General features: G+C 35.4%; 1 protein-coding gene across 4 annotated transcripts in view; it reads left to right on the forward strand.

Moving 5' to 3' along the window:
• The window catches only part of TEX9 (testis expressed 9), a 91,088-nt gene that overhangs the window by 18,216 nt on the left and 47,346 nt on the right, over positions 1–25,526 (forward strand). For all 4 annotated transcript variants that reach the window (XM_040226590.1, XM_040226592.1, XM_040226593.1 and 1 more), the window contains 5 exons: positions 6,100–6,145; positions 6,869–6,951; positions 9,603–9,781; positions 12,155–12,237; positions 13,185–13,358. In XM_040226590.1, coding sequence (XP_040082524.1) covers positions 6,100–6,145; positions 6,869–6,951; positions 9,603–9,781; positions 12,155–12,237; positions 13,185–13,358 — 565 coding nt within the window. The remainder of the gene's footprint in view (positions 1–6,099; positions 6,146–6,868; positions 6,952–9,602; positions 9,782–12,154; positions 12,238–13,184; positions 13,359–25,526) is intronic.

Below are 25,526 nucleotides of genomic sequence, written 5' to 3' on the forward strand. Positions count from 1 at the left end.
TTATAGAATATTTTAGTATATGCATATATATAATATTAGAGAGAGAACATGCACCTTTTCTTTGCTTGTTCATCCCTTGATGGACATTTAGGTTGTTTCCATATCTAGGCTATTGTAAATACTGTTGCAATGAACATGGAGGTGTATATATGTAAAAAAGAAAAATATATATATAGGGTTTTCATTTTCTTTGCATAAACACCCAGAAGTGAGATTGCTGGGTCATATGATATATCTTTAATTTTTGAGGAACTTTTATACTCTTTTCCAAAGTGAGTGTACCAAATTATGTTTCTGACAACAGTGTACAAGGTTTCCCTTTTCTCCACAGCCTTGCCAGCATTTGTTATCTCTTATCTCCTTGATAATAGCTATTCTTACAGGTATAATATCTCATTGAAGTTTTGATTTATATTTCCCTGTTGGTTAGTGATATTGAGTAACTTTGCATGCATCTGTTGGCAGTCTATATGTCTTCTTTAGAAACTGTCTATTCACATCTTTTGCCCATTTTTAAATCAATTTGTTGGGCTATTTTATTTGAGTTTAATGAGGTTTTAAAAATGTATTTTTTGATAGTAACCATCTGCCAGATATATGATTTGCAAATGTTTTCTCCTATTTAGTAAATTACCTTTCATTTTGTTGATTTTTTTTTAAATTTTGCTGTGCAAAAGCTTTTCAGTTTGATAAAGTCCCATGGGTGTATTTTTGTTTTTGTTGCTTTTGCATTTGGTGTCAAATCCAAAAAATAATCACTAAGACAAGTCTCGAGGAGTTAACCACCTACATTTTTCTTCTAGGAGTTTTATGGTTTTAGGTTTTCCATTCAAATGTTTAATCCATTTGAGTTTATTTTTTGTGTATGGTATAAGGTAGTGGTCCATTTTCATTTTTTTATGTGTGACTGTCCGTTTTTCCTGACACTGTTTATTGAAGAAGCTACTATTTTCCCATTGTATACCCTTGGCTCCTTTGTCATAAATTGATTGAGCAAGTTCATTTCTGGGCTCTGTAGTCTGTTCCATTGACCTATGTGTCTGTTTTTATGCAAATACCATACTGTTTGATTACTGTAGCTTTGTATAATAGCTTGAAATCTGGGATAACACCATTTTTACTGGATAGTGTATGTGGATCTGTTTATAATATCTTTTTGTATGTAAGTATTGGAAATCTATAATTTGAAGAAGAATGTAAGTTATAAAAATAGTAATAATTGGGGGCTTATACCAGTCAGACACAATGTAAACCTTTTACCTACTTTATTTCATTTATTTCTCAAAGTGTTATTTTGAAATCAGTGTTACTGAGCTCCTTTTAAAAATGAGGAAACTGCAAAACAAATAAATGAGAAAACTGCAGCTTAATGAAGTTTGGAAGCTTATCTAGGACCCGCAGATGGATAGATTTCACTGAGATCCAGACTACAGTTGATAAGATTTCTAAACCTGTCTTCATGAACTGTACCTTTTTTCTTTTAAAATTGCATGTGAAATTAGGTAAAAATAATTAATAGATATAAGATATATTAGATCTTTTCCCCCCTAGATTTCATATGAACTTTAGATATGTCTAAAGAAATTAGGGAACAAAAAAAATATTTATTAATAAACTGGGTGGCAGCATGGAACATTGGAAAAAAAGGCCCTCTCTCCCTCTCTGCTACTTTGAGTATGTTAAGCCACTGAGATGTTGGGGTTAATATCATAGCCTACCTTAACTAGTAAAGCAATTGGTATTGAGTCAGGTGCTGTATAACAAATATTCTAAAAGTGTGGTTTTCACTTAGTGGTTAGGCGGTATCAGCAAAGACACTTGATTTTGGAAGCTGTAAAGGTAAGAGTGCTGTTAAATAGTGGCAGTGAATTTAGTAAAACTTGTCACTTTTTATAAATTGCAAGGTTGAATGAATGTCTGATGAACCAGTGTTCTTAAGGAAGAGGTTGGAAAACAGAGTATTATACTTTGTGCTCTTATTATTAGCTGTATTGACACTGTATTGTGAGAAAGATAATTTTAGGAAAGAATTGGCTGTGTTGTAAGTAGAAGTGAAAGGGAATATGGAAATTCTAGAAATCACAGGCCTTGTAATGTTCAAAAAGTCACCTGCTTCCAATTTTGATGAGGTCTGGTTTTTTGTTTTTCTTTTGCTCCTTGTGCTTTAGGAGTTATATCAAAGAATCCATTGCTAAATCCAAGGTCATTAAAATCTACTCTCTTTTCTTCTAAAAAAGTTATATCATTCTGACTTTTACATTTAGGTCTCTGATCCGTTTTGAGTTAAAGTTTTTTATATGGTTAGTGTTTTTTACATGGTGTGAGATAAGAGTCAACTTTGATTCTATTTCCTCTGTTGAATGATCTTGGCATCTTTGTCAAAATCAGCTGACTAGAGACATACAAAATGGTTTTATTTTTGGGCTCTGAGTTCTGTTCCATTGATCTGTGTATCATTTCTTATGCCAGTACTACACTGTCTTGATTACCCTTAACTTTGGAGAGTTAACTGCTTTTAGACCTAAAAAATTATGAGATAAAATTGAAAAAAATGTTTAAGGGATAAAAGTCTATTAAATATGAAAGCTCATCTTTGTGGCAAAGGTCAGACTTAAAGTGACAAAAAAAACTTTTATCACAACTATTGATAAAAGTTGCCAGTGGATTAAGGTTTTTGAGGGCAAGGATCATTTTAAATTATACCTAGTGGACCTATCCATTTGGATCAAATGTCTCAGAGTAAAGATCTAACTAAAGGTAGTAGTCCCCTAATAGAAGCTTGACAACCTCAAAGTAAACTATTTTTAAACTGAGTTTGCAGGAAGAGGTGGGAGGAAGGGAGAGAGAGAGGAGTTTAGGGTAAAAGCTAGTCTTAGAGTTACGAGTGTAGTAATGGCACATGTAACTGACTGGAATCAAATGGGTAAGAAACTTTTGAGAGAGTTATCAGCAAAAGAACATTAAGAATGATAGACTAAACCTGCTTGTGATTGTTTAAATCTTAGAATAGCTGTGAGATCTCCCAGTCTTCTAAGATGAAGGAGCAGCCATTGAGAGTTGCACAGAGAGAGTTTAATATTTAAACACCTTAAAGGCCTTAGAAACAGCAAAGCAGTATTACTTAAGTGGCAGTATATTTGGCTCATATTTGAAATATTGGGACCTTTTTCATTTAGTCAAGAATAATTATTGCATGCAGTCCAGCAGTTCCCCTCTAGCTATATACCCAAGAAAAATGAAGACATATGTCCAAGAAAAAACCTGCATGCAAACATTTACAGCCACTTTATTCATAATTGCCCAAACTGGGAACAACTCAAACATCGATCAAGTGGTGAATGGATAAACACATTATGGTATATCCGTGTAACTGAGTCTTTCGTAGCAAGTAAAGGCAATGAACTGCTGATAACAGCAACAACATGGATGCTGAGTAAAAGAAGATAGACTGAAAAATGTATATACTGTATGATTTCATTTATTTGACATTCTGAAAAAGGTAAAAATATAGGGACAGAAATTGAATTAGTGATTGTGTGGGACTTGGGAAAGGAATTAACTACAACGGGGCACAAGGGAACTTTTTGGGATGATGGAAATATTCTTTATCTTGGTTGTGGTGATGGTTATATGACATATAATTTTGTAAAATTTATAGAAATGTACACCTAAAAAGGTATGTTCTACCATGTGTAAATTTTATTTCAGTAAGCCTGAAAATAAAAAAATGAACACTATTAGTGCCAAAAATAAATTAAGTCAAAATAAATTTTGAGGTGAGTAAACAGACTAGGTTCTGCTCCCAATGAGTTAATGCCTCATGTATTAAAAGAACATTTTTAATATGTTTTGAAATTAAAATTTTTTTCCATAAAAATATCTTTATATCATCATTTGATATATATATTTCTGTGTGTATATATATAATATATAACATGAAACTACATATCCATATTGTACATAATGCTTTCTGATATTTTATGGAAATAGTGTTTAATAGTTACCAAAATTCCAACGTTAAGTTACCATTAAGATTAATTACAGTTTTTATCCAGTAAATAAAAAAGATTGAAATGATGTTAACAACTGCTAATCCCTGGTTTCTGTTGAAACAAGTGAGAGACTGATTTTACAAGCATGAAAATAAATCTGTTGTTTTTCTTTCTCTAAATTTTCCTGAAGTGCAAAGTGGTGATGACACCTCTGCTTACCTAGATCAGGTGGCCATTTTTTTTAATGCTAGTGTTTGAACAGATGGCTTTTGCCACGTCAAACATGGCACTTGATGGTTGGAAATTACTAAAGATGGGAGGTAATTCTGTGAAGAGACAATCTGTTTCAGCTTGGAACAGTGATAATTGAATTAAATTATAGTAGTCAGACTATTTATTGTAATAGGTCTTCAACATCCAGGGTTACTTCCCCTGTGTGAATATGGTAGGTAAACCAGACCTCAGTTTCCTGATAGTATAGCATGCCTATCCCTCAGTCTGCTGGAAGCAGGGTTTACCACACAAGTTATTTTAATCACGTTACATACAAATCTTACAAGAAGTTTACCAAAAAATCTGAATACTGTGGAAATTTTCTTTCATAAATACACTAACAAAGTAGTAGCACTTTGCTAAACCTGAGGGAGACAGATAACTGTTAAATGTCCTTGGTCCTTATGAATGTGTATATGGTAGGTGGGCAGGGGGAGATGGAAGATGTAGAAAAATGTAAGGAAATGGCAAATACTGATTTAAAATAAGAATGATTTAAAGAGATCACTTAATTTTGTATAAAATTTGGAAAGAGACTTCCCTGGTGGTCCAGTGGCTAAGACTCCATGCTCCCAATGCAGGGGATCAGGTTTGAATCCCTGGTGGAGGAATTAGATCCCTCATGCCTTGTGTGCCGCACCTAAGACCTGGCACAGCCAAATAAATAAAGTTTGGAAGCATTTTCATGTCATATATGAGAATGAGTCTTTGGTCTCTAATTTTAAGATATTTTGAAATACCTTTTCCCCTGCTTTCCAGAGCAGTTTCTAGTTCTTTAAGAGGCTGTATTTAATATCTATCTTGAGTATATCTTTGTATTTAGTATTGAACAAAAAGTATAGCTATTAGGTGGCTGTAGGTGGCATCCTATAGAAAGTAATTTTGTTTGTATGTTCTCTACTTTGGTTAGGAGTCCTCAGAACATACAGAGGGCTTTTGGTTTTTTTAAATAGCAATGATAGATACTGAAGTGATTGGGTTTTAGAAATATTAATACATGTGTTGGGGATGATCTGTAAAATTGGTCATGGGTAGGCAGATTTTTTCTGTAAAGAGCCAGATAGTAAATATTTTTAGGTTTGTGGGCTATACAGTCTTTGTCACAACTACAAATTGGCTATTGTACTGTGAAAGCAGCTGTGGACAGTGTGTACGTAAATGGATGTGAGTGATTAAACCTGTGGGCCATAGTTTGCAGACTCCCGTAAACATTATGTGTTTTAATCTACAAACGTATTCCAAAAACTGCATAAAAATGTATTTTAGATATATTTATACATTTAACAAATATTTAGTGCCAATTTAAGAACTTATGTGCCAGGTACTATGCCAAGGACCACGGCATAGTACGTCTAGTCCTCTATGCCAGTGAACTCGGGCAGAAGTATGATTGCTACCCTCGTGGAGTCCGTAATATAGTGGAAAAACACACTGATCAAGTTTTTATGTTTTTAAATGTGTGAGACAAACAATAACATTGAGTGACTTCACAATATAAAGCCCTGTGGTGAATCATTTTGTAAAATAGATGATTCCCGTGTGAAGCCAGTATCACTCATTGTGATTTCAATTCATTAAAATTTGTGCTACATTTTCCTACAAAAAATTTGGCACTTTAGTGTTTCTTCTTAAAGACGAATTATTTGACCAAAGCACTTTTCTTGTTTGTGACACTCACTCAAAGTAAATTAACATGTGTATAATTAGAATTATAGCAAAGTCTACTTGATAGTTTTATATATTTTCCTTTCAGATATAATTGCTGTTGAATTTTATTATGTCTCAGTTTAGTGCCATCTACTATTAATATATGATGTTTATTTTTTATCTGTAGACGTCCATTATCTGAAGGGACAGTTTATCTACTTTCAGAAACTAAGGTATGAATTTAAACTTTTTGTGAATGTGATTACATTCTGTAGAATTTAGATTGGCTTTTAGTATTTTTCTTAGACAAAACAGTATGATTCTATACAAATAGAATATTAGCCTTGTTATTTAAAAGATATGCCTTTATGAAATATTGCTCATGAAATAAATTGAATCCTTTTTTATCTCATAGTCTCACTGAACAGTTTGAAGATACATTAATTTTTAGTTTTCTCTCTGAAGCCCAAATTTATTAGATGGAAGATCTGAAAAAGAAAAGAATTTATATACAATGAAGGCAATTTGGGAGGTTTATTCATTTGTTTAAATATTTACAGTGTGTAGAGATCACTATTCCAGGTGCTGGATGTACAGATTCCACCCATGGTGATCTTTGACCCAGGGAATAGTATACATGGAGACACGTTTGAACAAGAATTGATGAGAATTAAATTCTGTAAATCAGAACATCGAGTTGAACATTCTGCTAACTAGCTGAATATCTTCAAATCTTTGGGACTCACTTTCTTATGTTTAAATCTCTTGGTGCTAGTAATAACTAGGTCTTTTCTAGCTATACAATTCTGGATTCCTTAAAATACAGTTTGATTAATTCTGTGAAAATAGGAATTCTATGTAGCAAACTAGTGATTCTGTGTATTATGTAGTTGCCTTCCTAGGCAACTGATGAGAATGTAATTAATTAATCAGTCATTTAAATTCTTATCCTTTAGCCAAAGACCAAAAATGTTGATCCCATAAACAAAGTTCAAAACAAACTACACTCTGCAAATAAAGGAAGGAAATCAAATTCAAGGTATAGTATAGTTTTTTTTTAATATTACTTTCCTTTTTTTAGTTTCATAATTTACAGTATCACTGTTCTTAACTAGTAAGTTTTGTTTCTCTGGATCTTTTTATATCCCAAAAGATGCAAAGTTACACTCTACATTTTTCTCCATGTTTAGTAATTTAAAGCATCTTCTAATCAGAAATATCTGATTAGATAAGCAAAAATGCCATGTTTCAAAATTTTTAGCTGTTATTTTTAGCTAGCTATTTTCTTAGATCAGAAACTAGAACCTAGATGCTTTTTCTGCCTAGTTCTCTCAAATAGACTGAATAGTCTTATACTTTTTGAACACCATGCATTATTGTGTATTTTGAGATATAGAATGATTTTGGCATGCTCTCAATAAAACTACAGTATAGTTATAATTTACATTCTACTGTTTTGGGTGAAAAAAATTTTCAAGACTATTTTTAGTACTTTAAGCACTAATAGGAGACCCAAGAGATTCTTTAGAATAGTAGACCTTCTTGCAAAGGAGTCTCACACCTGCAGTGGATTGTACCAACCAGGTTCTAGTTTACAGTAAATTATTAAATTTATATGTCTGTTGCTTACTCAAACTGATAATTGCATTATAATTCTGGAAAAATCTTTGTTAATCCTTGTGTCTTTTTGTCGTTGTTCAGTTGCTAAGTTGTGTCTGACTGCGACCCCATGAACTGCAGCTTGCCTGGCTTCCCTGTCATTCACTGTCTCCCAGAATCTGCTCAAACTCATGTTGATTGAGTCAGTGATGCCATCCAACCATCTCATCCTCTGTCGCCCCCTTCTTCTCTTGACCTCAATCTTTCCTAGCATTAGGGTCCTTTCTAATGAGTTGACTCTTTACATCAGGTGGCGAAGTATTGGAGTTTCCGCTTCAGCATCAGTCATTCCAGTGAATATTCAGGGTTGATTTAGGATTGGCTAGTTTGATCTCCTTGCTGTCCAGGGGACTCTTAAAGAGTCTTCTCTAGCACCACAGTTTGAAAGCATCAATTTTTTGGTGCTCACTCAGCCTTCTTTATGTTCAACTCTCACATCCATACATGACTACTAGAAAAAACAGCTTTGACTAATGTCTCTGCTTTTTAATATGCTGTCTAGGTATGTCATAGCTTTTCTTCCAAGGAGCAAGCATCTTTTCATTTCATGCTGCTATCACTGTCCGCAGTGATTTTAGAGCCCAGTAAAATGGAATCTGATACTGTTTCCACTTTTTCATCATCTATATGCCATGAAGTGATTGGACCGATGCCATGATCTTAGTTTTTTGAATGTTGAGTTTTAAGCCAGCTTTTTCACTCTCCTCTTTCACCATCACCAAGAAAAGCCAAGTAAAGTTTTTGTTTTTTGAATACAAGAGACCAGAAACACAGGGTGAAAGGATAAGGAAGAAAAAAAATCTCAAAAGAGAACATATGCTGCTTACATAAATACATACATAACTGGAAAGGGTTATCTTATTTTCAGACTTTAAGTTTACATTTTAAATAAAAGGTTCTTTTCCCAAAAGAATTGTAAAGCCTTTGCTTATGTGTTAAAAGTGAGTTAGGCTTTAAAGTTAAAAGTAAGGCTTTCAGAAACAGACTGAATGAATTAGTCTTGGCCCATTCCTCAATGCCTTTGATAGTGACTTTTATTTCATATTTCTCCTCTTACTTAAAATTAAAATAAAACACAACTTTTTGGTAGATTTTGATCCTGCTTATACTGTTTCTTTAGGTGGAAAAATATGTGGAGTTTGAGCTAAGAACTCTTTACTCTGCAATTGTTTCTCAAGAGGGATTGTTCTTCAGTGTTTGCAGACTTATGGCTAGAGTGATATCAAATTGTACAGTTCTTTTCTAGCAGCATGTAAAATTAAAAGCCATAGTCTGTATTTGACCTGGGAGGCCAAGTTCAGTACTCTTAGTTTTGGTGTTCAGTTGAGAGTGCTGACCTAAAACAAACAATTCTTTAGCAAAAAATGGGTTTGTTTGGAATCAGGAGAGAATTGCACTTTGGGATCTGTCACCATGGTGAGCCACATGCAAGTCCCTGCACAGCAAGGCAAGGGTAACTCTTAGGGGGAGAAAGGGAGCTGGGAGGGCTGTAGGGAACAAAGGCTTTTCATCAGCGGAGCTGTAGCTGGGAAGGAAGAGGAGTCTTTCTTAATACTCCTGGGCTTTGCTGTTGTCGCATGGTGTGAGAGTTCCCCCTCCTGGTCTCCTGTGTTTTTGTGTTTTTGTGTTTTTTATGATTTTAGTCTTCTCTTTATTTATTTTTTTGATATAAATTTATTTTAATTGGAGGCTAATTACTTTACAATATTGTATTGGCTTTGCCACAGTGTTTAATTGAGGTTTCTGTTTATTTTTTTACATTGTCAATGTCTAGAGTAACTGGCATCATAAAGCCTTCTCCAACTCTGTGATTGTCATAAAGATTAAAAGTCTACTAAATCTCTTGTAGTATAGTCCTTGAAAGTATCAATTGTAGGTATCATGATAAACTTAAAATTTATAATAATAATCTTGATCTGCTTTTTAATTTGAATAAAGGTCATATCTGGGAATCATATCTACTTTTTATGTTTTTTATATATACACACACACACACACACACATATATATATATATATATTTTTTTTTTAGTGCCAAATTGAAATACCCTCATGTGCAGACTGCCAGTGATGTTGCCATTCCAGAGGATTTCTCAGACTTTTCTCTTGCAAAAACGATTAGCAAGATTGAAGGGCAACTAGAGGAAGAAGGCTTACCTGATTGTATGAATGATGATATTTTTTCTGGTGTTAGTGAAGACATTGGAACAGGTAGGTTTTTTGTTTATTTTTATTCTTCTATCACAATTGCTTAAAAAAACATTGAGAACAATTTTTCTTGTATTTAGAAAATGTATTGTGATGTTTTGCATTTGTTTGTTGAAATAAAATTGCTTATTAGTTAGTAATTGTTAAAAATGGATGATGGTAAGCAGAGTTTCACTGAACCAGTCTCACTACTTTTATATATGTTTGATATTTTCTATTATAAAAAGTAAAACTAAAAAGAACTATCTAGGATTAGTTTCACTGACCCATTTTCAACTAAAGTTAAATGCCCCATAGCTTATTATTAAAACATTGAAATAATTTTTTAAAAATGTTTCTTTTAATTCCTTTCATTTGATGTTATTGAATTCTCCTTATTGTGTATTTAATCAATGTGTGTTAAAGGATAAATGAATTATTGATTAGCATCAAGTAAAATAATGAATTTTCTAATGAATATTATTTTCTTTCTTATAAACTCATTCTCTGCATACCACTAGAAAAATACTTAGTCTAAGTCATCAAAAGATTATGTTAGTTACCGGTAGTACCTCTAAAATTGTTGAATTTATGAGGCGCCACCTATTCTATTTACGTAAAAAACAATACAGTTGAGTTTATATGAACATAGTTAATGTTGAACTGTACTTGAAAATTTAGCAGTTTGTATTAATATTAGATGATCATGAAGTTTATGCTTAATATTCTGATTCTGCGAAAATCTCATCGATTTACATGTATAATGATTAGTATGCTGTTGCTGCTAGTCAGTCATAAGTGAGGAATAATTTCATTTATGTATTTGTTTCGTTTACTGACCTATCCAAGCTTTCTGAGGCTAGTCGTTAAGTATGAAGGCAAGTGAAAGAAAAAATTACCTTCATGCCTCAAGATGCCTTCAAGGACTCAGTGGTCAGATATTGGCTGTTCCTCAATTAATAGTCACTCATGGCCTTGTTAGAGAGTTCCTCCGCCCAGGTATAAGAACTGGCACAGACTACCTTAAATTGGTGCTTTGTTTCTTATTGTTTAATGACCTCTCTGCTACTTTTGCATCCTTCTCTTTTCACAGTCTTTGACCAAGGTGTCTCCCCTTTAAGGGAGTTCTTGCCTATTCCACATGATTGCCTAGAATGGCTGGGTTATGTGCGGAAGGAAGCAATAAAAAAGTGGTTTAGTAGCACAAAACTTTGTAAGTCTAAAGTTGTGTAAGTGTACAAAATGTAAGTAAGTGCTTTGTACACTAAAGTTGGAGCGGGATGGGAGGGGAGGTTAATGCTGTGTACCTCCAGAGACAGAGCACTCAGCTCCTTGATGATACTACTGAGGGTTAGATTTGGGGAAAGAAAGAGATGGATTATTTCCTTTCTGTCCTCTGCTAACCTGGAGGCTAGAAGGAGAGTTGAGGCTGGAGAAATCTAGGTGTGGCTAGAGCCAATCATAGTTCATCAGTTCCATATAATGCTGGAGACACTTTATAAGAAGAGCTTTGAAGCAGGAAGTATGTGTGGAGATGTGTGTGCTCTGTGGGGTTTGTCCTAATGATCTTTCAGAGACTGAATATTAAGAGTGTTTACTCAAGATAAGCTTCATGAAGGCAAAGCTTGTCTTAACAATATCCGTTTTATGCCTGAAATATAGTAGAGACTTAATGTATATCTTTTTAATTAATGACTGGATGAATTATGAGTGAGTTCCAAGTTCAGTTTTCACTTTATGTACTTTTATACCCCTAAAAACTGCAAAGGTTTACCGACGTTATTGAATAAAGAACTTTTGCTAGCAATGAAATACTAAAAGCAGATCTTAATTAGGGGTTTGTGGGGAAAAAAGCTTCAGCAGTAAGGTATTTGTGTATTTTTCTGCTTCTCAGACACATACACTACATGTTAACTTAGGTGAAATTGGGATGTGTGTTGCAGTCAATGGCATTTTATGATTGCAGTAGTTGGGACTGAAGTTGAGTTTTGCTAGAGAGGATTTGTGTTTGTTTCTGCCAAACACTTTGGGAACATTATTGACCTGAAACCACTTTAAATTCTGCTTGAGGTGTTTTGAATGACCCGGGTAATTATGAATTCAGTCTGTAAACTACTGGCTTTTAGTTCCGATTCTCAGGAAAGATTTTTTATTTTTCCCCCCTTTCTTTACTCTTTTTATATTGAGATATACACAGTTCCTTTTATACCTGGGTAGATTTTTCATTTGCCTCCACATTAGGGATTGTGTCTTTAATGTTTTCTTCAGTGTTTCCTAAAAGGGATCTCCTATTAGACTCTTCATCTTGAGCACTTTTTTCCTTCACAAAATAGTCTGTTTTACAATTGATGGCATCTTAGATTCAATGAAAGACAATATATATTATTATTGATGCAGAAGCACAGATTAGATTTCTGAAGGCCAAACTCCGTGTTGTGCAAGAAGAATTGGATAATGTTGTCTGTGAATACAAAAAAATGGTAAGTTTTTAAAACCTTTCAGAATAAATGCTCTTATATTCAAAGACATTTTAGGAGCAGTTTTCAATTTTATTTTAAAAATAGCTTCACTGAGGTATAATTCACAGTTAACTTTTACATTTAATAATTGTGTATAAATACTCAACTTTGTTCTGAGATGTTAAATTTCCAGAGCTGAAGAGTTTTATGTTAGCAATTAGAATGCTCTATATTAGACTGAGATGTGTAAGCTAATAATATTAAACAGAAATGAAATATCTGACTTCCATTTTTGAGGCAGAAAATTTATTTTTCTTTATGAAATGAGTATAAATATCTCATCAAAGTATGATCTTTGGAATATCACTCAGCCATAAAAAGGAACACATTTGAGTCAGTCCTAATGAAATGGATGAACTTGGAGCTTACTATACAGAGTGAAGTCAGAAAGAGAAAAATATTATATATTAATGCACTAGAAAGATAATATTGATGAACCTGTCTGCAGGGCAGCAATGAAGATGCAGCCATAGAGAACAGACTTGTGGACACCGTGTGGGAAGGGGAAGGAGGGGACGAATTGAAAGAGTAACATTGAAACATATACATTACCACACGTAAAATAGATGGCCAATTTGTTGTATGATGCAGGGAGCTCAAACCCAGATGCTCTGTTGTGACAACCAAGAGGTCTGGGATGGAATGGGAGATGGGAAAGAGTTTTAAGAGAGAGGGAACCAATGGCTGATTCATGTTGATGTATGGCAGAAACTAACACATTATTGTAAAGCAATTTTTCTCCAATTAAAAATAAATAACTTCTTTTAAAATAAAATAACTTTTTAAAATAAAAAGATGATATGAAGCTACTTTCTGTTTTCAGCTTTATGATTTTTATTTTTGCTTTATGTTTTGATACCAAATCTTGTGTGTTTCTTCATTTGCTCTATAATTTCATAACTGTATAGGAGGATGAAATTCAGGGTTTAAAATCTCAATTGAAAAATCTTGAAGAAGATTGTGTGAGACAACAGCGGACAATTAATTTGCAACAATCTCAAACAGAAAAGTTTAAAACTCTTTTTGAAGAATCAAACAAAAAATGTGATGGATTACAGCAACAGTTGTCTTCAGTAGAAAGGGTAATAATTTTTCTATTTTTTCCTAACCTAATGCCAAAGATGCACAAAAACACAAAAGTCACATGTCTGCTTAGACACCACTTTTCATGGTACAGTTATTTTGTTAGTGTTTCCTAAAACCTCTTCCCCCGTTATTAGAACAGTATTTTTTGGTGGCATTACTGAAATATAATTCACATACAATACGTGTTACCCTTTATACAATTTGGTGGCTTTCAGAGTATTCACAGAGTCGTGCAGCTGTCACCACCATCAAGTTTGGAACATTTTCATCACCTGGAAAGTCACCCCGTACCCTTTAGCCACAGTACCTCAACATACTTCACCCCGTCCCCTCAAGCTCTAGGCAACTTCTCACTTATTTTCTGTCTTGATAGATTTGCCTGTTCTGGACATTTCTGGACAGGTAGACTCATACAGTATGTGATACTTCAAAACAAACATTTTTTGCTTAATGTTTTTTTCATCTACATTGTAGCATATGTTAGGACTCCATTGCTTTTTATAGAGTAATATTCCTTGTTATAGAGTATATGAATATAATACATTTTATTTGTTTATCAGTTGATGGACATTTGGGTTATTTCTGTTTTGGAACTGTTTTGGATAATGCTGTACTATGAACATGCATATACAAGATTTTGTGTGGATATATGTTTTTGTTTTTCTTGGGCATATGCCTAGGAGTGGAGTTACTGGATTTATGTTTCATGTTTGTTTTTTATTTTATTTATCTTTGAGTATGCTGTATCTTCATTGCTGTGTGCAGGCTTTCTCCAGTTGCAGCGAGCGGGGGCTACTCTTTGTTGTGGTGCGCAGACTTCTCATTTAGGTGGTTTCTCTTGTTGGCGGAACACAGGCCCTCAGCCCATGGGCTTCAGTAGTTGTGGCACACAGTCTTTTGGGCTCTAGAGAACAGGCTCAGTAGTTGTGGCTCACAGGCCTAGCTGCTCCACAGCATGTGGGATTCTCTTGGACCAGGGATTGAACCTGTGTCCCCTGCATTGGCAGGTGGATTTCCAACCACCGGACCACCAGGGAAGTCCCAACCTTATGTTTAGCCTTTTGAGGAACTTCAGATTGTTTTCCAAATCACCTATACCATTTTTACATTTCTAACAGCAGTGTGTAAGGGTTCCAGTTTTACCACATCCTATGAGTACATGTTAGATTGAGGGTACCAATCCCTTGTGAATACTGAGGGATGACTGTATACCATTCTACGAGTTTTGACAAGGGCATTGTCACATAACCATTGCTACAACTGAGTTATAGAACACTTTCATCATCCACAAAAATTTCTCTGGAATTTAGTCCTCTCCCTACTCCCAACCTTAGGAAACCACTCTTCTGTTTTTGATTCTTATATTTTGGCCTTTTCTAGAATGTCATATAAATAGAAATACATAGTAACCTCTTAGAGTCTGATTTAACTTAGCATAATGCATTTCTGATTCATCCGTGTTATAATCTGTTCTTTTTTATTATTGATTGTAACATAGAATGAATATACCTCATTTTGTTTGTCTATTCATCTGGGAAGAAAAATTTACTTATAGTATCTCATAGTCTAAGCCTGTGCTTTTGGAAATGATATCCACTCATGTGAGGCTAGTCCAAATTGTGTCATGCTGTGAGTGTAAATCAGCATCTAATTTTGAAGATGAAATACAAAGAAAGATGCAAAATCTCATTAATATTTTAATATTGGTTACATATTGCAATGGTAATATTTTGGGTATACTGGGATAAGTGAAATATAATAATAAAATTAATTTAACCTATTTCTTCTTAAAGTGGCTATTAGAAAATCTAAAATTACATATGTAGTTTGTACTATATTTCTGTTGCTTTAAGAAATAAAGCCAAGTGGTCTAAGAAAGAACAAACTATTATATCTGGGAAACAACTGTTTGTCAGTTTACGATTTGTCATCAGGCATCCAAGCTGTGATCATGTCACTGCTCTAGTGGATGTAACTTGCCTAAATCTTTGATTCTTTTCTTGTTCTTGGCCCTCATACCCAGTCCTATGCTTTCTTGCTTCTAAATGTTTTTCATTCATCTCTTGTTTTCATTTCCCATTGCTACTTCTTGGTTCAAGCTATTATATCTTATTTCTGAATCCTCTTCACTGGTTATTTTATGTCCTTTCTCTTTTCCATGGTATCCTGTACTCTGTCAAAAGATTAATATTCTCAAAGGACCACATTGATTATAACTCTACTTTTATGTAGGCAGAAAAGGAACTGATATTTTTGGAGTGCTGTCAGGTAAAACACATTGGGAAACTGAATCTGAGAGGTCAGGCAAATTGCCTACAGTCAAACAGGAATGGCAGAGCAGGATTCAAACTGTGTTTATTTGACTCTCCAAGTCATGTAGACTCTTTCTCCAACCCCCAAATAAATGGACTTAAACACCTAGCTGTTCTAAAATTTCATTGTTTAGGGTTAAGTATTTGAAAACTTTATTTCATGGTGAATGTATAAAGGCATTATGATACATTGGCTAGCTGAAGATTTTATGAAAACTGGCATTGACTCCGAACTTCCCAGCTTTAATGCCTATCTGCCTATTGCCCAGACAGACAAAACAGTTTTCCTGGGTTATGTGATACTCAAGATTGAATCTTTCTTTGTTAATTCTATTCATTTTTTCTCTCTCTCAAAATAAGTCTCAGTGTACAGTTCAGAGAAATACAAAACAGAGCTTAAGTAGCTGCTTCTATAAACCTGGAAAAATCAACTATTAAAACATTGTTATACAAGTTAACTTATTTTAGCTGTTGATTATAACAGATGGAGTCATTCTTAAAATATAAAATCAGAACTCATTTTACCCCATCTTTGGATTTTTTTTTTTTTATTAACGATATGTTTACAAACCAACTCTATTGAGGAATAACTTAAACACAATATACTTGACTTAATTGTACAATTCACTGAGTTTTGACAAGTTAATATATCCTTGTAACCACCACCATGATTAAGATAAAATTTCTCTTACTCGCCCGAGTTTCCTTTGTCTCTTCCCCATAAATCCCCAGTCTCTCTAATCATGACCCCAAGCAGCCACTGATTTGCATTCTTTTACTGCAGGTTCATTTTCCTTGTTATAAAATTTCATATAGATGGAAACCTAAGTATGTACTTTTTTGCATCTGGTTTCTTCAGCATAATGTTGCTGAGATTCATCAGTGTTATTGCTTGCTTTATGGTTCATTTTCATGTATTGCTGAATGGTATTCATTTAGGGATTTACCACATTTCATCTGTTCACCAGTTGATGGGAATTTGAGTTGTTTCCAGCTTTGGGCTATGAGAAGTAAAGCCACTATGAATTTACATGTACAAGTGCTTTGTGTAGATACATGTTTTTGTATAAACATATTCAGTATCATTCATGATGTTGATGAAATGCCTAGGAGTAGAACTGAGTTTATGGAAAGTGCATGTTTAACTTTTTAAGAAACTGTCAAACTGTGTTCTAAAGTGATTATACCATTTTTCATTCCAAGTAGCATTCTATGAGAGTTCTGGTTATTCTGTATTCTCACTAACACTTGGTATTATCAGTCTTTTTTAGTATTAACCACTCTAAAGGATCAGAAGTAGTATCTCAGTGTAGTTTCATTTGTATTTCCTTGATAACTTGATCGTGAGTATCTTTTTATAGGTTTATTAGCTGTTCATATTATCTTCTCTTCTTATGTATATGTTCAATTTTTTTGCCAAAATTAGAAACATTGGGTTGTACTAAGAGTTCTTAATGTTTTCTTATATAATTTCTTTGCTAGAAAGAATGTATTGTGAATAGTTTTTCTCAGTTTGAGTTGGCGTTTAAATTTTTTAACAGTGTCTTTCAGAAGGTAGCAGTTTAAAACTTTGATGAATTCTAATACATATTTTGTGCTCTTTTTCATCCTATTTGAGAAATCTTTGCCCACAAATTTAATTATTGTATGAAAGTCTATTTGAATTTTCCATTATTTTGGAATCAGTTTTGGTAATTTGTGTTTTTCAGAAATTTTTCCAGTGCTGAGTAGTAAAACCCACTGGTATAGATGTGTCCATACGTACAAGCTCAGTCACTCAGTTGTGTCCAACTCTTTGCGGCCCCATGGACTGTAGCATACCAGGCTCCTCTGTCTTTGGAATTTTCCAGGCATTAATACTGGAGTAGGTTCCCACTTCTACGGGATCTTTCCAACCCAGGGATTGAAGCTGTGTCTCTTGTGTCTCCTGCATTGGCAGTCAGATTCTTTACCACTGCGCCGCCTGGGAAGCCCAATCATTTATTATATTTTTACTTATATTTTTAATCTCTGTAATTATGACTTCTATTTCATTCTCGACACTAATAATTTGTCTCTGTTTTATTCTTAATTAGTCTAGCTACATACTTATCAAATTCACTGAATTTTTCAGTGAATTAGTATTTGACTTTTGTTCAGTTTTCTTTACTGTTCGTCAGTTTTCCACTATGCTGCTTTCTAACGTTACCTTTGGCTTCCCTGGTGGCTCACTGGTGAAGAATCCGTCTGCCAATGCAGGAGACATGAGTTCAGTCCCTAGGTCAGGAAGATCCCCTGGAGAAGGAAATGGCAACCCACTCCAGTGTTCTTGCCAGAGAAATCCCATGGACAGAGGAGCCTGGAGTCACAAAAGAGTCAGACACGACTTAGTAACTAAACAACAACAAACTTTACCATTTCCTTCATTCTTATTTGGGCTTAATTTGTTCTTATTTTTCAGGATTCTTAAGGCAAAAGCTCACGTAATTGATTTTCTACTTTTGTCACATAAGAATTTAAAGCTGTAAATTTTCTTCTAAGTGCTGCTTTATCTGCGTCCCACAAATTTTGATGCTTTTTATTAAGTTCACAATATTTTCTAATTTCCTTCCTGATATTTCTTGACAATTGGATTATTAAAAGTATGTGTGGTTTAATTTTAAATATTGAGTATTTTTCCTGTCTTTTTGTAAACTGATTTCTGATTGAATTATGTGGTGTATGATTTTGTTCTTTGAATATTTGTTCCAAATAGTTTTATAGGCCAGCATTTGGCCTCTCTTGGTAAACACTTAATGTGCCCTTGAAAACAGTATGTGTTATTCTTTACTGAGTAGTTTTCTATAAATATGTGTTAGGTCAAATTTGTTGACAGTATTATTCAGGTGTTCTGTCTTTATTGTTCTGTCACCTATTGAGAGAGGGGTGCTTGTGCTGAATTCTTTGTTAAAATTGCCCCCTTGGTAACTATATTGTTTTCTACAGCTGTATTTTCAAAACATTTTAAGTAGGTTCATTTGTACCATTTTTAAGGTTACAGATATAACAGCTATCGTATGACATTTGTCTTTCTCTGGCCGAGTTACTTCAGTCAGTATGACATTGTCTAGGTCCATCCATGTCCTTGCAAAAGGCATTCTTTCATTCTTTTTGATGGCTGAGTAATATTCCGTTGTATATATGTACCGCATCTTCTTTATCCATTCTTCTGTTGATGGACATTTAGGTTGCTTGCCTTGCTATTGTAAACAGCGCTACAGTGAACATTGGGGTGCAGCTATCTTTTTGAGTTATGGTTTTCTCCAGAGATATGCCCAGAAATGGGATTGCTGGATCATATGATAGTTCTTTTTTTAGTTTTTTAAGGAACCTCCTGACTCTTCTCTACCCGACTTTACATTCCCTCCAGCATTTACTGTTTGTAGAGTTTTTTGATGATGGTCATTCTGATTGGTGTGAGGTGATACTCATTGTAGGTTTAATTTGCATTTCTCTAGTAATTAGTGATGTTGAGCATATTTTCAGAGAACGCAATGGCAACCCACTCCAGTACTCTTGCCTGGAAAATCCATGGACAGAGGAGCCTGGTAGGCTGCAGTCCATGGGGTGGCTAGCAGTCGGACACAACTGAGCGACTTCACTTTCGCTTTTCACTTTCATGCACTGGAGAAATGGCAACCCACTCCAGTGTTCTTGCCTGGAGAATCCCAGGGATGGAGGAGCCTGGTGGGCTGCTGTCTATGGGGTCACACAGAGTTGGACACAACTGAAGCAACTTAGCAGCAGAGCATATTTTCATGTGCCTCTTGGCTTTCCATATGTCTTCTTTGGAGAAATGTCTATTTAAATCTTTTGCCCTTTATTTATTTATTTTTAATATTGAACTGCATAAACTGTTGGTATATTTTGGAGATTAATCCTTTGTCAGTTGCTTCATTTGCAGATATTGTCCCCATTCTGTGGGTTGTCTTTTTGTTTTCTTTATGGTTTCCTTTGCTGTGTAGAAGCTTTTAAGTTTAATCAGACCCCATTTATTTATTTGTTTTTAATTTTCTTTAGGAGGTGGATCAAAAAAGATCTTGCTGCAATTTATGTTAGAGAATGTTCTGTCTGTGTTTTCCTCTAAGAAGTTTATAGTATCTGGGCTTACATTTAGGTCTTTAATGGTGATGGCATCACCAACTCAATGGACAGGAGTTTGAGCAAGCTCTGGGAGATGGTGAAGGATAGGGAAACCTGGCATGCTGCAGTCCACAGGGTCACAAGAGTTGGACATGATTAAGTGATTGAACAACAACAACAATCCATTTTGAGTTTACTTTTGCATATAGTTTTAAAGAATGTTCTAATTCCATCCTTTTACATGTAGCTGTTCATTTTCCCTACACCACTTAATTGAAGAGACTCTCTTTTCTCCATTGTTCTTGCTTCCTTTGCTATAGATTATGTTACTATAGGTGTGTGGGTTTATCTTTGGACATTCTATCCTGTTCCATTGATGTATATTCTGTTTTTGTGCCCATATCATACTGTTTTGATTTCTGTAGTTTTGTAGTATAGCCTGAAGTCAGGGAGCCTGATTCCTCCAACTCCATTTTTCTTAAGATTTCTTTGACTATTCACAGTCTTTTGTGTTTGCAAATTGTAAATATTTTTTGTTCTAATTCTGTGAAAAATGCTATTAATAGTTTATTAGGGATTACATTGAACCTGTAGAACTGGACATGGAACAACAGACTGGTTCCAAATAGGAAAAGGAGTGTGTCAAGGCTGTACATTGTCACCATGCTTATTTAACTTATATGCAGAGTACATCATGAGAAACACTGGACTGGAGGAAACACAAACTGGAATCAAAATTGCCGGGAGAAATATCAGTAACCTCAGATATGCAGATGACACCACCCTTATGGCAGAAAGTGAAGAGGACTCAAAAGCCTCTTGATGAAAGTGAAAGAGGAGAGTGAAAAAGTTGGCTTAAAGCTCAACATTCAGAAAACGAAGATCATGGCATCTGGTCCCATCACTTCATGGGAAATAGATGGGCAAACAGTGGAAACAGTGTCAGACTTTATTTTGGGGGGCTCCAAAATCACTGCAGATGGTGACTGCAGCCATGAAATTAAAAGATGCTTACTCCTTGGAAGAAAAGTATGACCAACCTAGATAGCATATTCAAAAGCAGAGACATTACTTTGCCAACTAAGGTCCATCTAGTCAAGGCTATGGTTTTTCCTGTGGTTATATATGGATGTGAGAGTTGGACTGTGAAGAAGGCTGAGTGCTGAAGAATTGATGCTTTTGAACTGTGGTGTTGGAGAAGACTCTTGAGAGTCCCTTGGACTGCAAGGAGATCCAACCAGTCCATTCTGAAGGAGATCAGCTCTGGGATTTCTTTGGAAGGAATGATGCTAAAACTGAAACTCCAGTACTTTGGCTACCTCATGTAAAGAGTTGACTCATTGGAAAAGACTCCGATGCTGCGAGGGATTGGGGGCAGGAGGAGAAGGGGATGACTGAGGATGAGATGGCTGGATGGCATCAGGGACTCGATGGACGTGAGTCTGAGTGAACTCCGGGAGATGGTGATGAACAGGGAGGCCTGGTGTGCTGCAATTCATGGGGTTGCAGAGAGTTGGACACAACTGAGCGACTGAACTGAACTGAACTGAACTGTAGATTACTTTGGGTTATATACTCATTTTGATAATTTTGATTCTTCCAATCCAAGAATATTGTACATCTCTACATTTGTTTGTGTGTCATCTTTGATTTCTTGCATCAGTATTTTATACTTATTTGAGTATAAATTTTGCCTCATTACATGGATATAATCTTAGGTATCTTATTCTTTTTGATGTGACAGTAAATGGGATTATTTGCTTAATTTTGGTTTCTGACCTTTTGTTGTTAGTGTATAAGAATGCAAGAGATTTCTGTGTATTAATTTTGTATCCTGCAACTTTATCAAATTCATTGATGAGCTCTAGTAGTTTCCTGGTAGCATCTTCAAGAATTTCTATGTACAATATCATGTCATATTCAAACAATGATTTTCCATTTTCTTCTTTTCCAATTTGGATTCCTTTTATTTCTTCTGTGATTGCTGTGGTTGGACTTCCAAAAATATGTTGAATAATAGTGGTGAGAGTAGACATCCTTGTCTTATTCTTGATCTTAGAGGAAATGCTTTCAGGTTTTCACCATTGAATATGATTTTTGGTATAGGTTCGTTGTATATTGCTGTTACTATGTTTAGGTAGATTCCCTCTGTGCCCACTTTCTACAGTGCATGCTTAGTTGCTTTTGTCATGTAAACTATGGAAAATTCTGAAAGAGATGGGAATACCAGACCACCTAACCTGCCTCTTGAGAAATCTGTATGCAGGCCAGGAAGCAACAGTTAGAACTGGACATGGAACAACAGACTGGTTCCAAACAGGAAAAGGAGTACGTCAAGGCTGTATATGTCACCCTGCTTGTGTAACTTATATGCAGAGTACATCATGAGAAATGCTGGGCTGGAAGAAACACAAGCTGGAATCAAGATTGCCGGGAGAAATATCAATAACCTCAGATATGCAGATGACACCACCCTTATGGCAGAAAGTGAAGAGGAACTCAGAAGCCTCTTGATGAAAGTGAAAGAGGAGAGCGAAAAAGTTGGCTTAAAGCTCAACCCTCAGAAAATGAAGATCATGGCATCCGGTCCCATCACTTCATGGGAAATAGATGGGGAAACAGTGGAAACAGTGTCAGACTTTATTTTGGGGGGCTCCAAAATCACTGCAGATGGTGACTGCAGCCATGAAATTAAAAGACGCTTACTCCTTGGAAGAAAAGTTATGACCAACCTAGATAGCATATTCAAAAGCAGAGACATTACTTTGCCAACTAAGGTCCGTCTAGTCAAGGCTATGGTTTTTCCTGTGGTCATGTATGGATGTGAGAGTTGGACTGTGAAGAAGGCTGAGTGCTGAAGAATTGATGCTTTTGAACTGTGGTGTTGGAGAAGACTCTTGAGAGTCCCTTGGACTGCAAGGAGATCCAACCAGTCCATTCTGAAGGAGATCAGCTCTGGGATTTCTTTGGAAGGAATGATGCTAAAACTGAAACTCCAATACTTTGGCCACCTCATGCAAAGAGTTGACTCACTGGAAAAGACTCTGATGCTGGGAGGGATTGGGGGCAGGAGGAGAAGGGGACGACAGAGGATGAGATGGCTGGATGGCATCACTGACTCGGTGGACGTGAGTCTGAGTGAACTCCGGGAGATGGTGATGAACAGGGAGGCCTGGCGTGCTGCAATTCATGGAGTCACAAAGAGTCGGACATGACTGAGCAACTGAACTGAACTGAACTGAAATCTTTCAGACCCTATGTATTGTAGCCCACCAGGCTCCTCTGTCCATGGGATTCTCCAGGCAAGAATACTGGAGTGGGTTGCCATTTCCTTCTCCAGGGGATCTTCCCCACCCTCGGATTGAGCCCACATCTCTTATGTCTTCCTGCATTAGCAGAGGGTGGCAGGGCAGCAGGGCATCTTTACCACAGGCACCACCTGGGAAACCCTTCACTTTCTGGAGAGTTTTTATCATAAATGGGTGTTGAATTTTGCAAGAGCTTTTTCTGCATCTATTGAGATGATCATGTGGTTTTTATTCTTCAGTTTTTAATGTGGCTTTTCACATTGATTGATATACTTACATTGAAGAATACTTGCATCCCTAGGATAAATTCCACTTGACCATGGTGAATGATCTTTTTAATGTGTTGTTCAATTCAGTTCTTTAGTGCTCTTTAGTGATATTAGTGTGTAATTATTTTTTCTTTTTTTTTAATTGGAGTGTAATTGCTTTACAATGTTGTGTTCGTTTCCACTGTGCAGTGATGTGAATCAGCTATGTGTATACATATATCCCCTTCCTCTTGAGCCTCCCTCCAATTCCCCCTCCCATCCCACCCTCTAGGTCATCCAAAAGCATGGACTGAGCCCCGTGTGCTATACAGCAGCTTCCCACTAGCTGTCTGTTTTACACATGATAGTGTGTATTTGTCAGTGATACTTTCCCAATTCATCACCCTCTCCTTCCCCTCATTGTGTCCACAATTCTGTTCTCCTAAGTCTGCATCTCTATTCCTGCTCTGCAAATAGGGTCATCGGTACTATTTTTCTAGATTCCATATGTATGCATCAATATACAATATTTGTTTCTCTCTTTCTGACTGACTTCACTCTGTAGGACAGTCTCTAGGTTCACCACATCACTACAAATGATCCAATTCACTCCTTTTTATGGCTGAGTAATATTCCATTGTATATATGTACCACATTTCTTTATCCATTCATCTCTCAGTGGCCGTTTAGGTTTAGGCCATTTAGGCTGTTATAGTAGCCATGTCCTGGCTACTATAAATGGTGCTGCTGTGAATATTGGGGTACATGTATTAACATCTTTTTATATTATGGTTTTCTTATGGTATATGCCCAGTAGTGGGATTGCTGGGTCATATGATGGTTTTAGTTTTATATGGAACCTCCATAGTGGTTGTATCAATAAACATTTCCCCCATCAGTCCAAGAGCATTCCCTTTTCTCTACACCCTCTCCAACATTTGTTTGTAGATTTTTTGATGGTAGCCATTCAGACTAGTATGAAGTGATACCTCATTGTATTTTTGATTTACACTTCTCCAATAATCAGTACCTTTGAGCATCTTTTTGTTTGTTGTTGGCTTATATATATATATATATATATATATATATATGTGATATTTGTCTGGTTTTGATATCAGTATGATGATAGCCTCATAGAATGAGCTTGGGAGTATTCCTTCATCTGCTACTTTTGGGAAAAGTTTCAGAAGAGTACATGTTAACTCTTCTTTAAATGCATCATATAATTCTCTTGTGAAGCCATCTGGTCCTGGACTTTTGTTTGTTGGAAGGTTTTAATCAGAGTTTCAATTTCAGTACTTGTAATTGATATGTTCATATTTTTTATTTCTTCCTGGAACAGTTTTGGAAGATTGCAACCTTCTAAGAATTTGTCCATTTGTTCTAGGTTGTCCATTTTATTTGTGTTGCTTGTAATAATCTCTTATGATCGTTTGTATTTCTGTAATGTCTGTTGTAACTTCTTTTTCATTTCTAGTTTTATTGAGTCGTCTCACTTCTTGATGAATGTAGCTAAAGCTTTATCAATTTTGTTCATCTTCTCAAAGAACCAACCTTTAGTTTTATCGATCTTTGTTTTTGTTCTGTTCATCTCTATTTCATTTATTTCTGCTATGATGTTTCTGGTTTCTAGCCTTCTACTCACTTTGGGTTTTGTTTGTTGTTCTTTCTGTAGTTGCTTTAAATTTAGGTTGTTTATTTGAGATTTGTCTTGTTTCTTGAGGTAAGATTGTATTGCTATAAACGTCCCTCTTAAAACTGCTTTTGCTGCCTCCTATAGGTTTTGGGTTGATGTGTTCTCATTGGTCTCTAGGCATTTTTTGATTTCCTCTTTGATTTCTTTAGTGATCCACTGGTTGTTTAGCCTCTTTGTGTTTGTGTTATATATATATATTTTTTTTCTGTAGTTGATTTCTAATCTTACAGAGTTGCGGTTGGAAAAGATGCTTGATATGATTCCATTTTTCTTAACTTTACTGATGCTTGATTTGTGGCCCAAGATGTGACCTATCCTGGAGATTGTTCATGTACAGTTGAGAAGAAAGTGCATTCTGCTACTTTCGGATAGAATGTCCTATAGTTAATAGTTAACTTTGTCTGGTGTGATGTGACATTTAAGACTTGTGTTTCCATATTAATTTTCTGTTTGGATGATGTCCATTGGTGTAAGTGAGGTGTTCAAGTTCCCCACTACT

This window comes from Oryx dammah, unplaced genomic scaffold (genome assembly GCF_014754425.2).
Source record: "Oryx dammah isolate SB20612 unplaced genomic scaffold, SCBI_Odam_1.1 HiC_scaffold_26, whole genome shotgun sequence".
Classification (NCBI taxonomy): Eukaryota; Metazoa; Chordata; class Mammalia; order Artiodactyla; family Bovidae; genus Oryx; species Oryx dammah.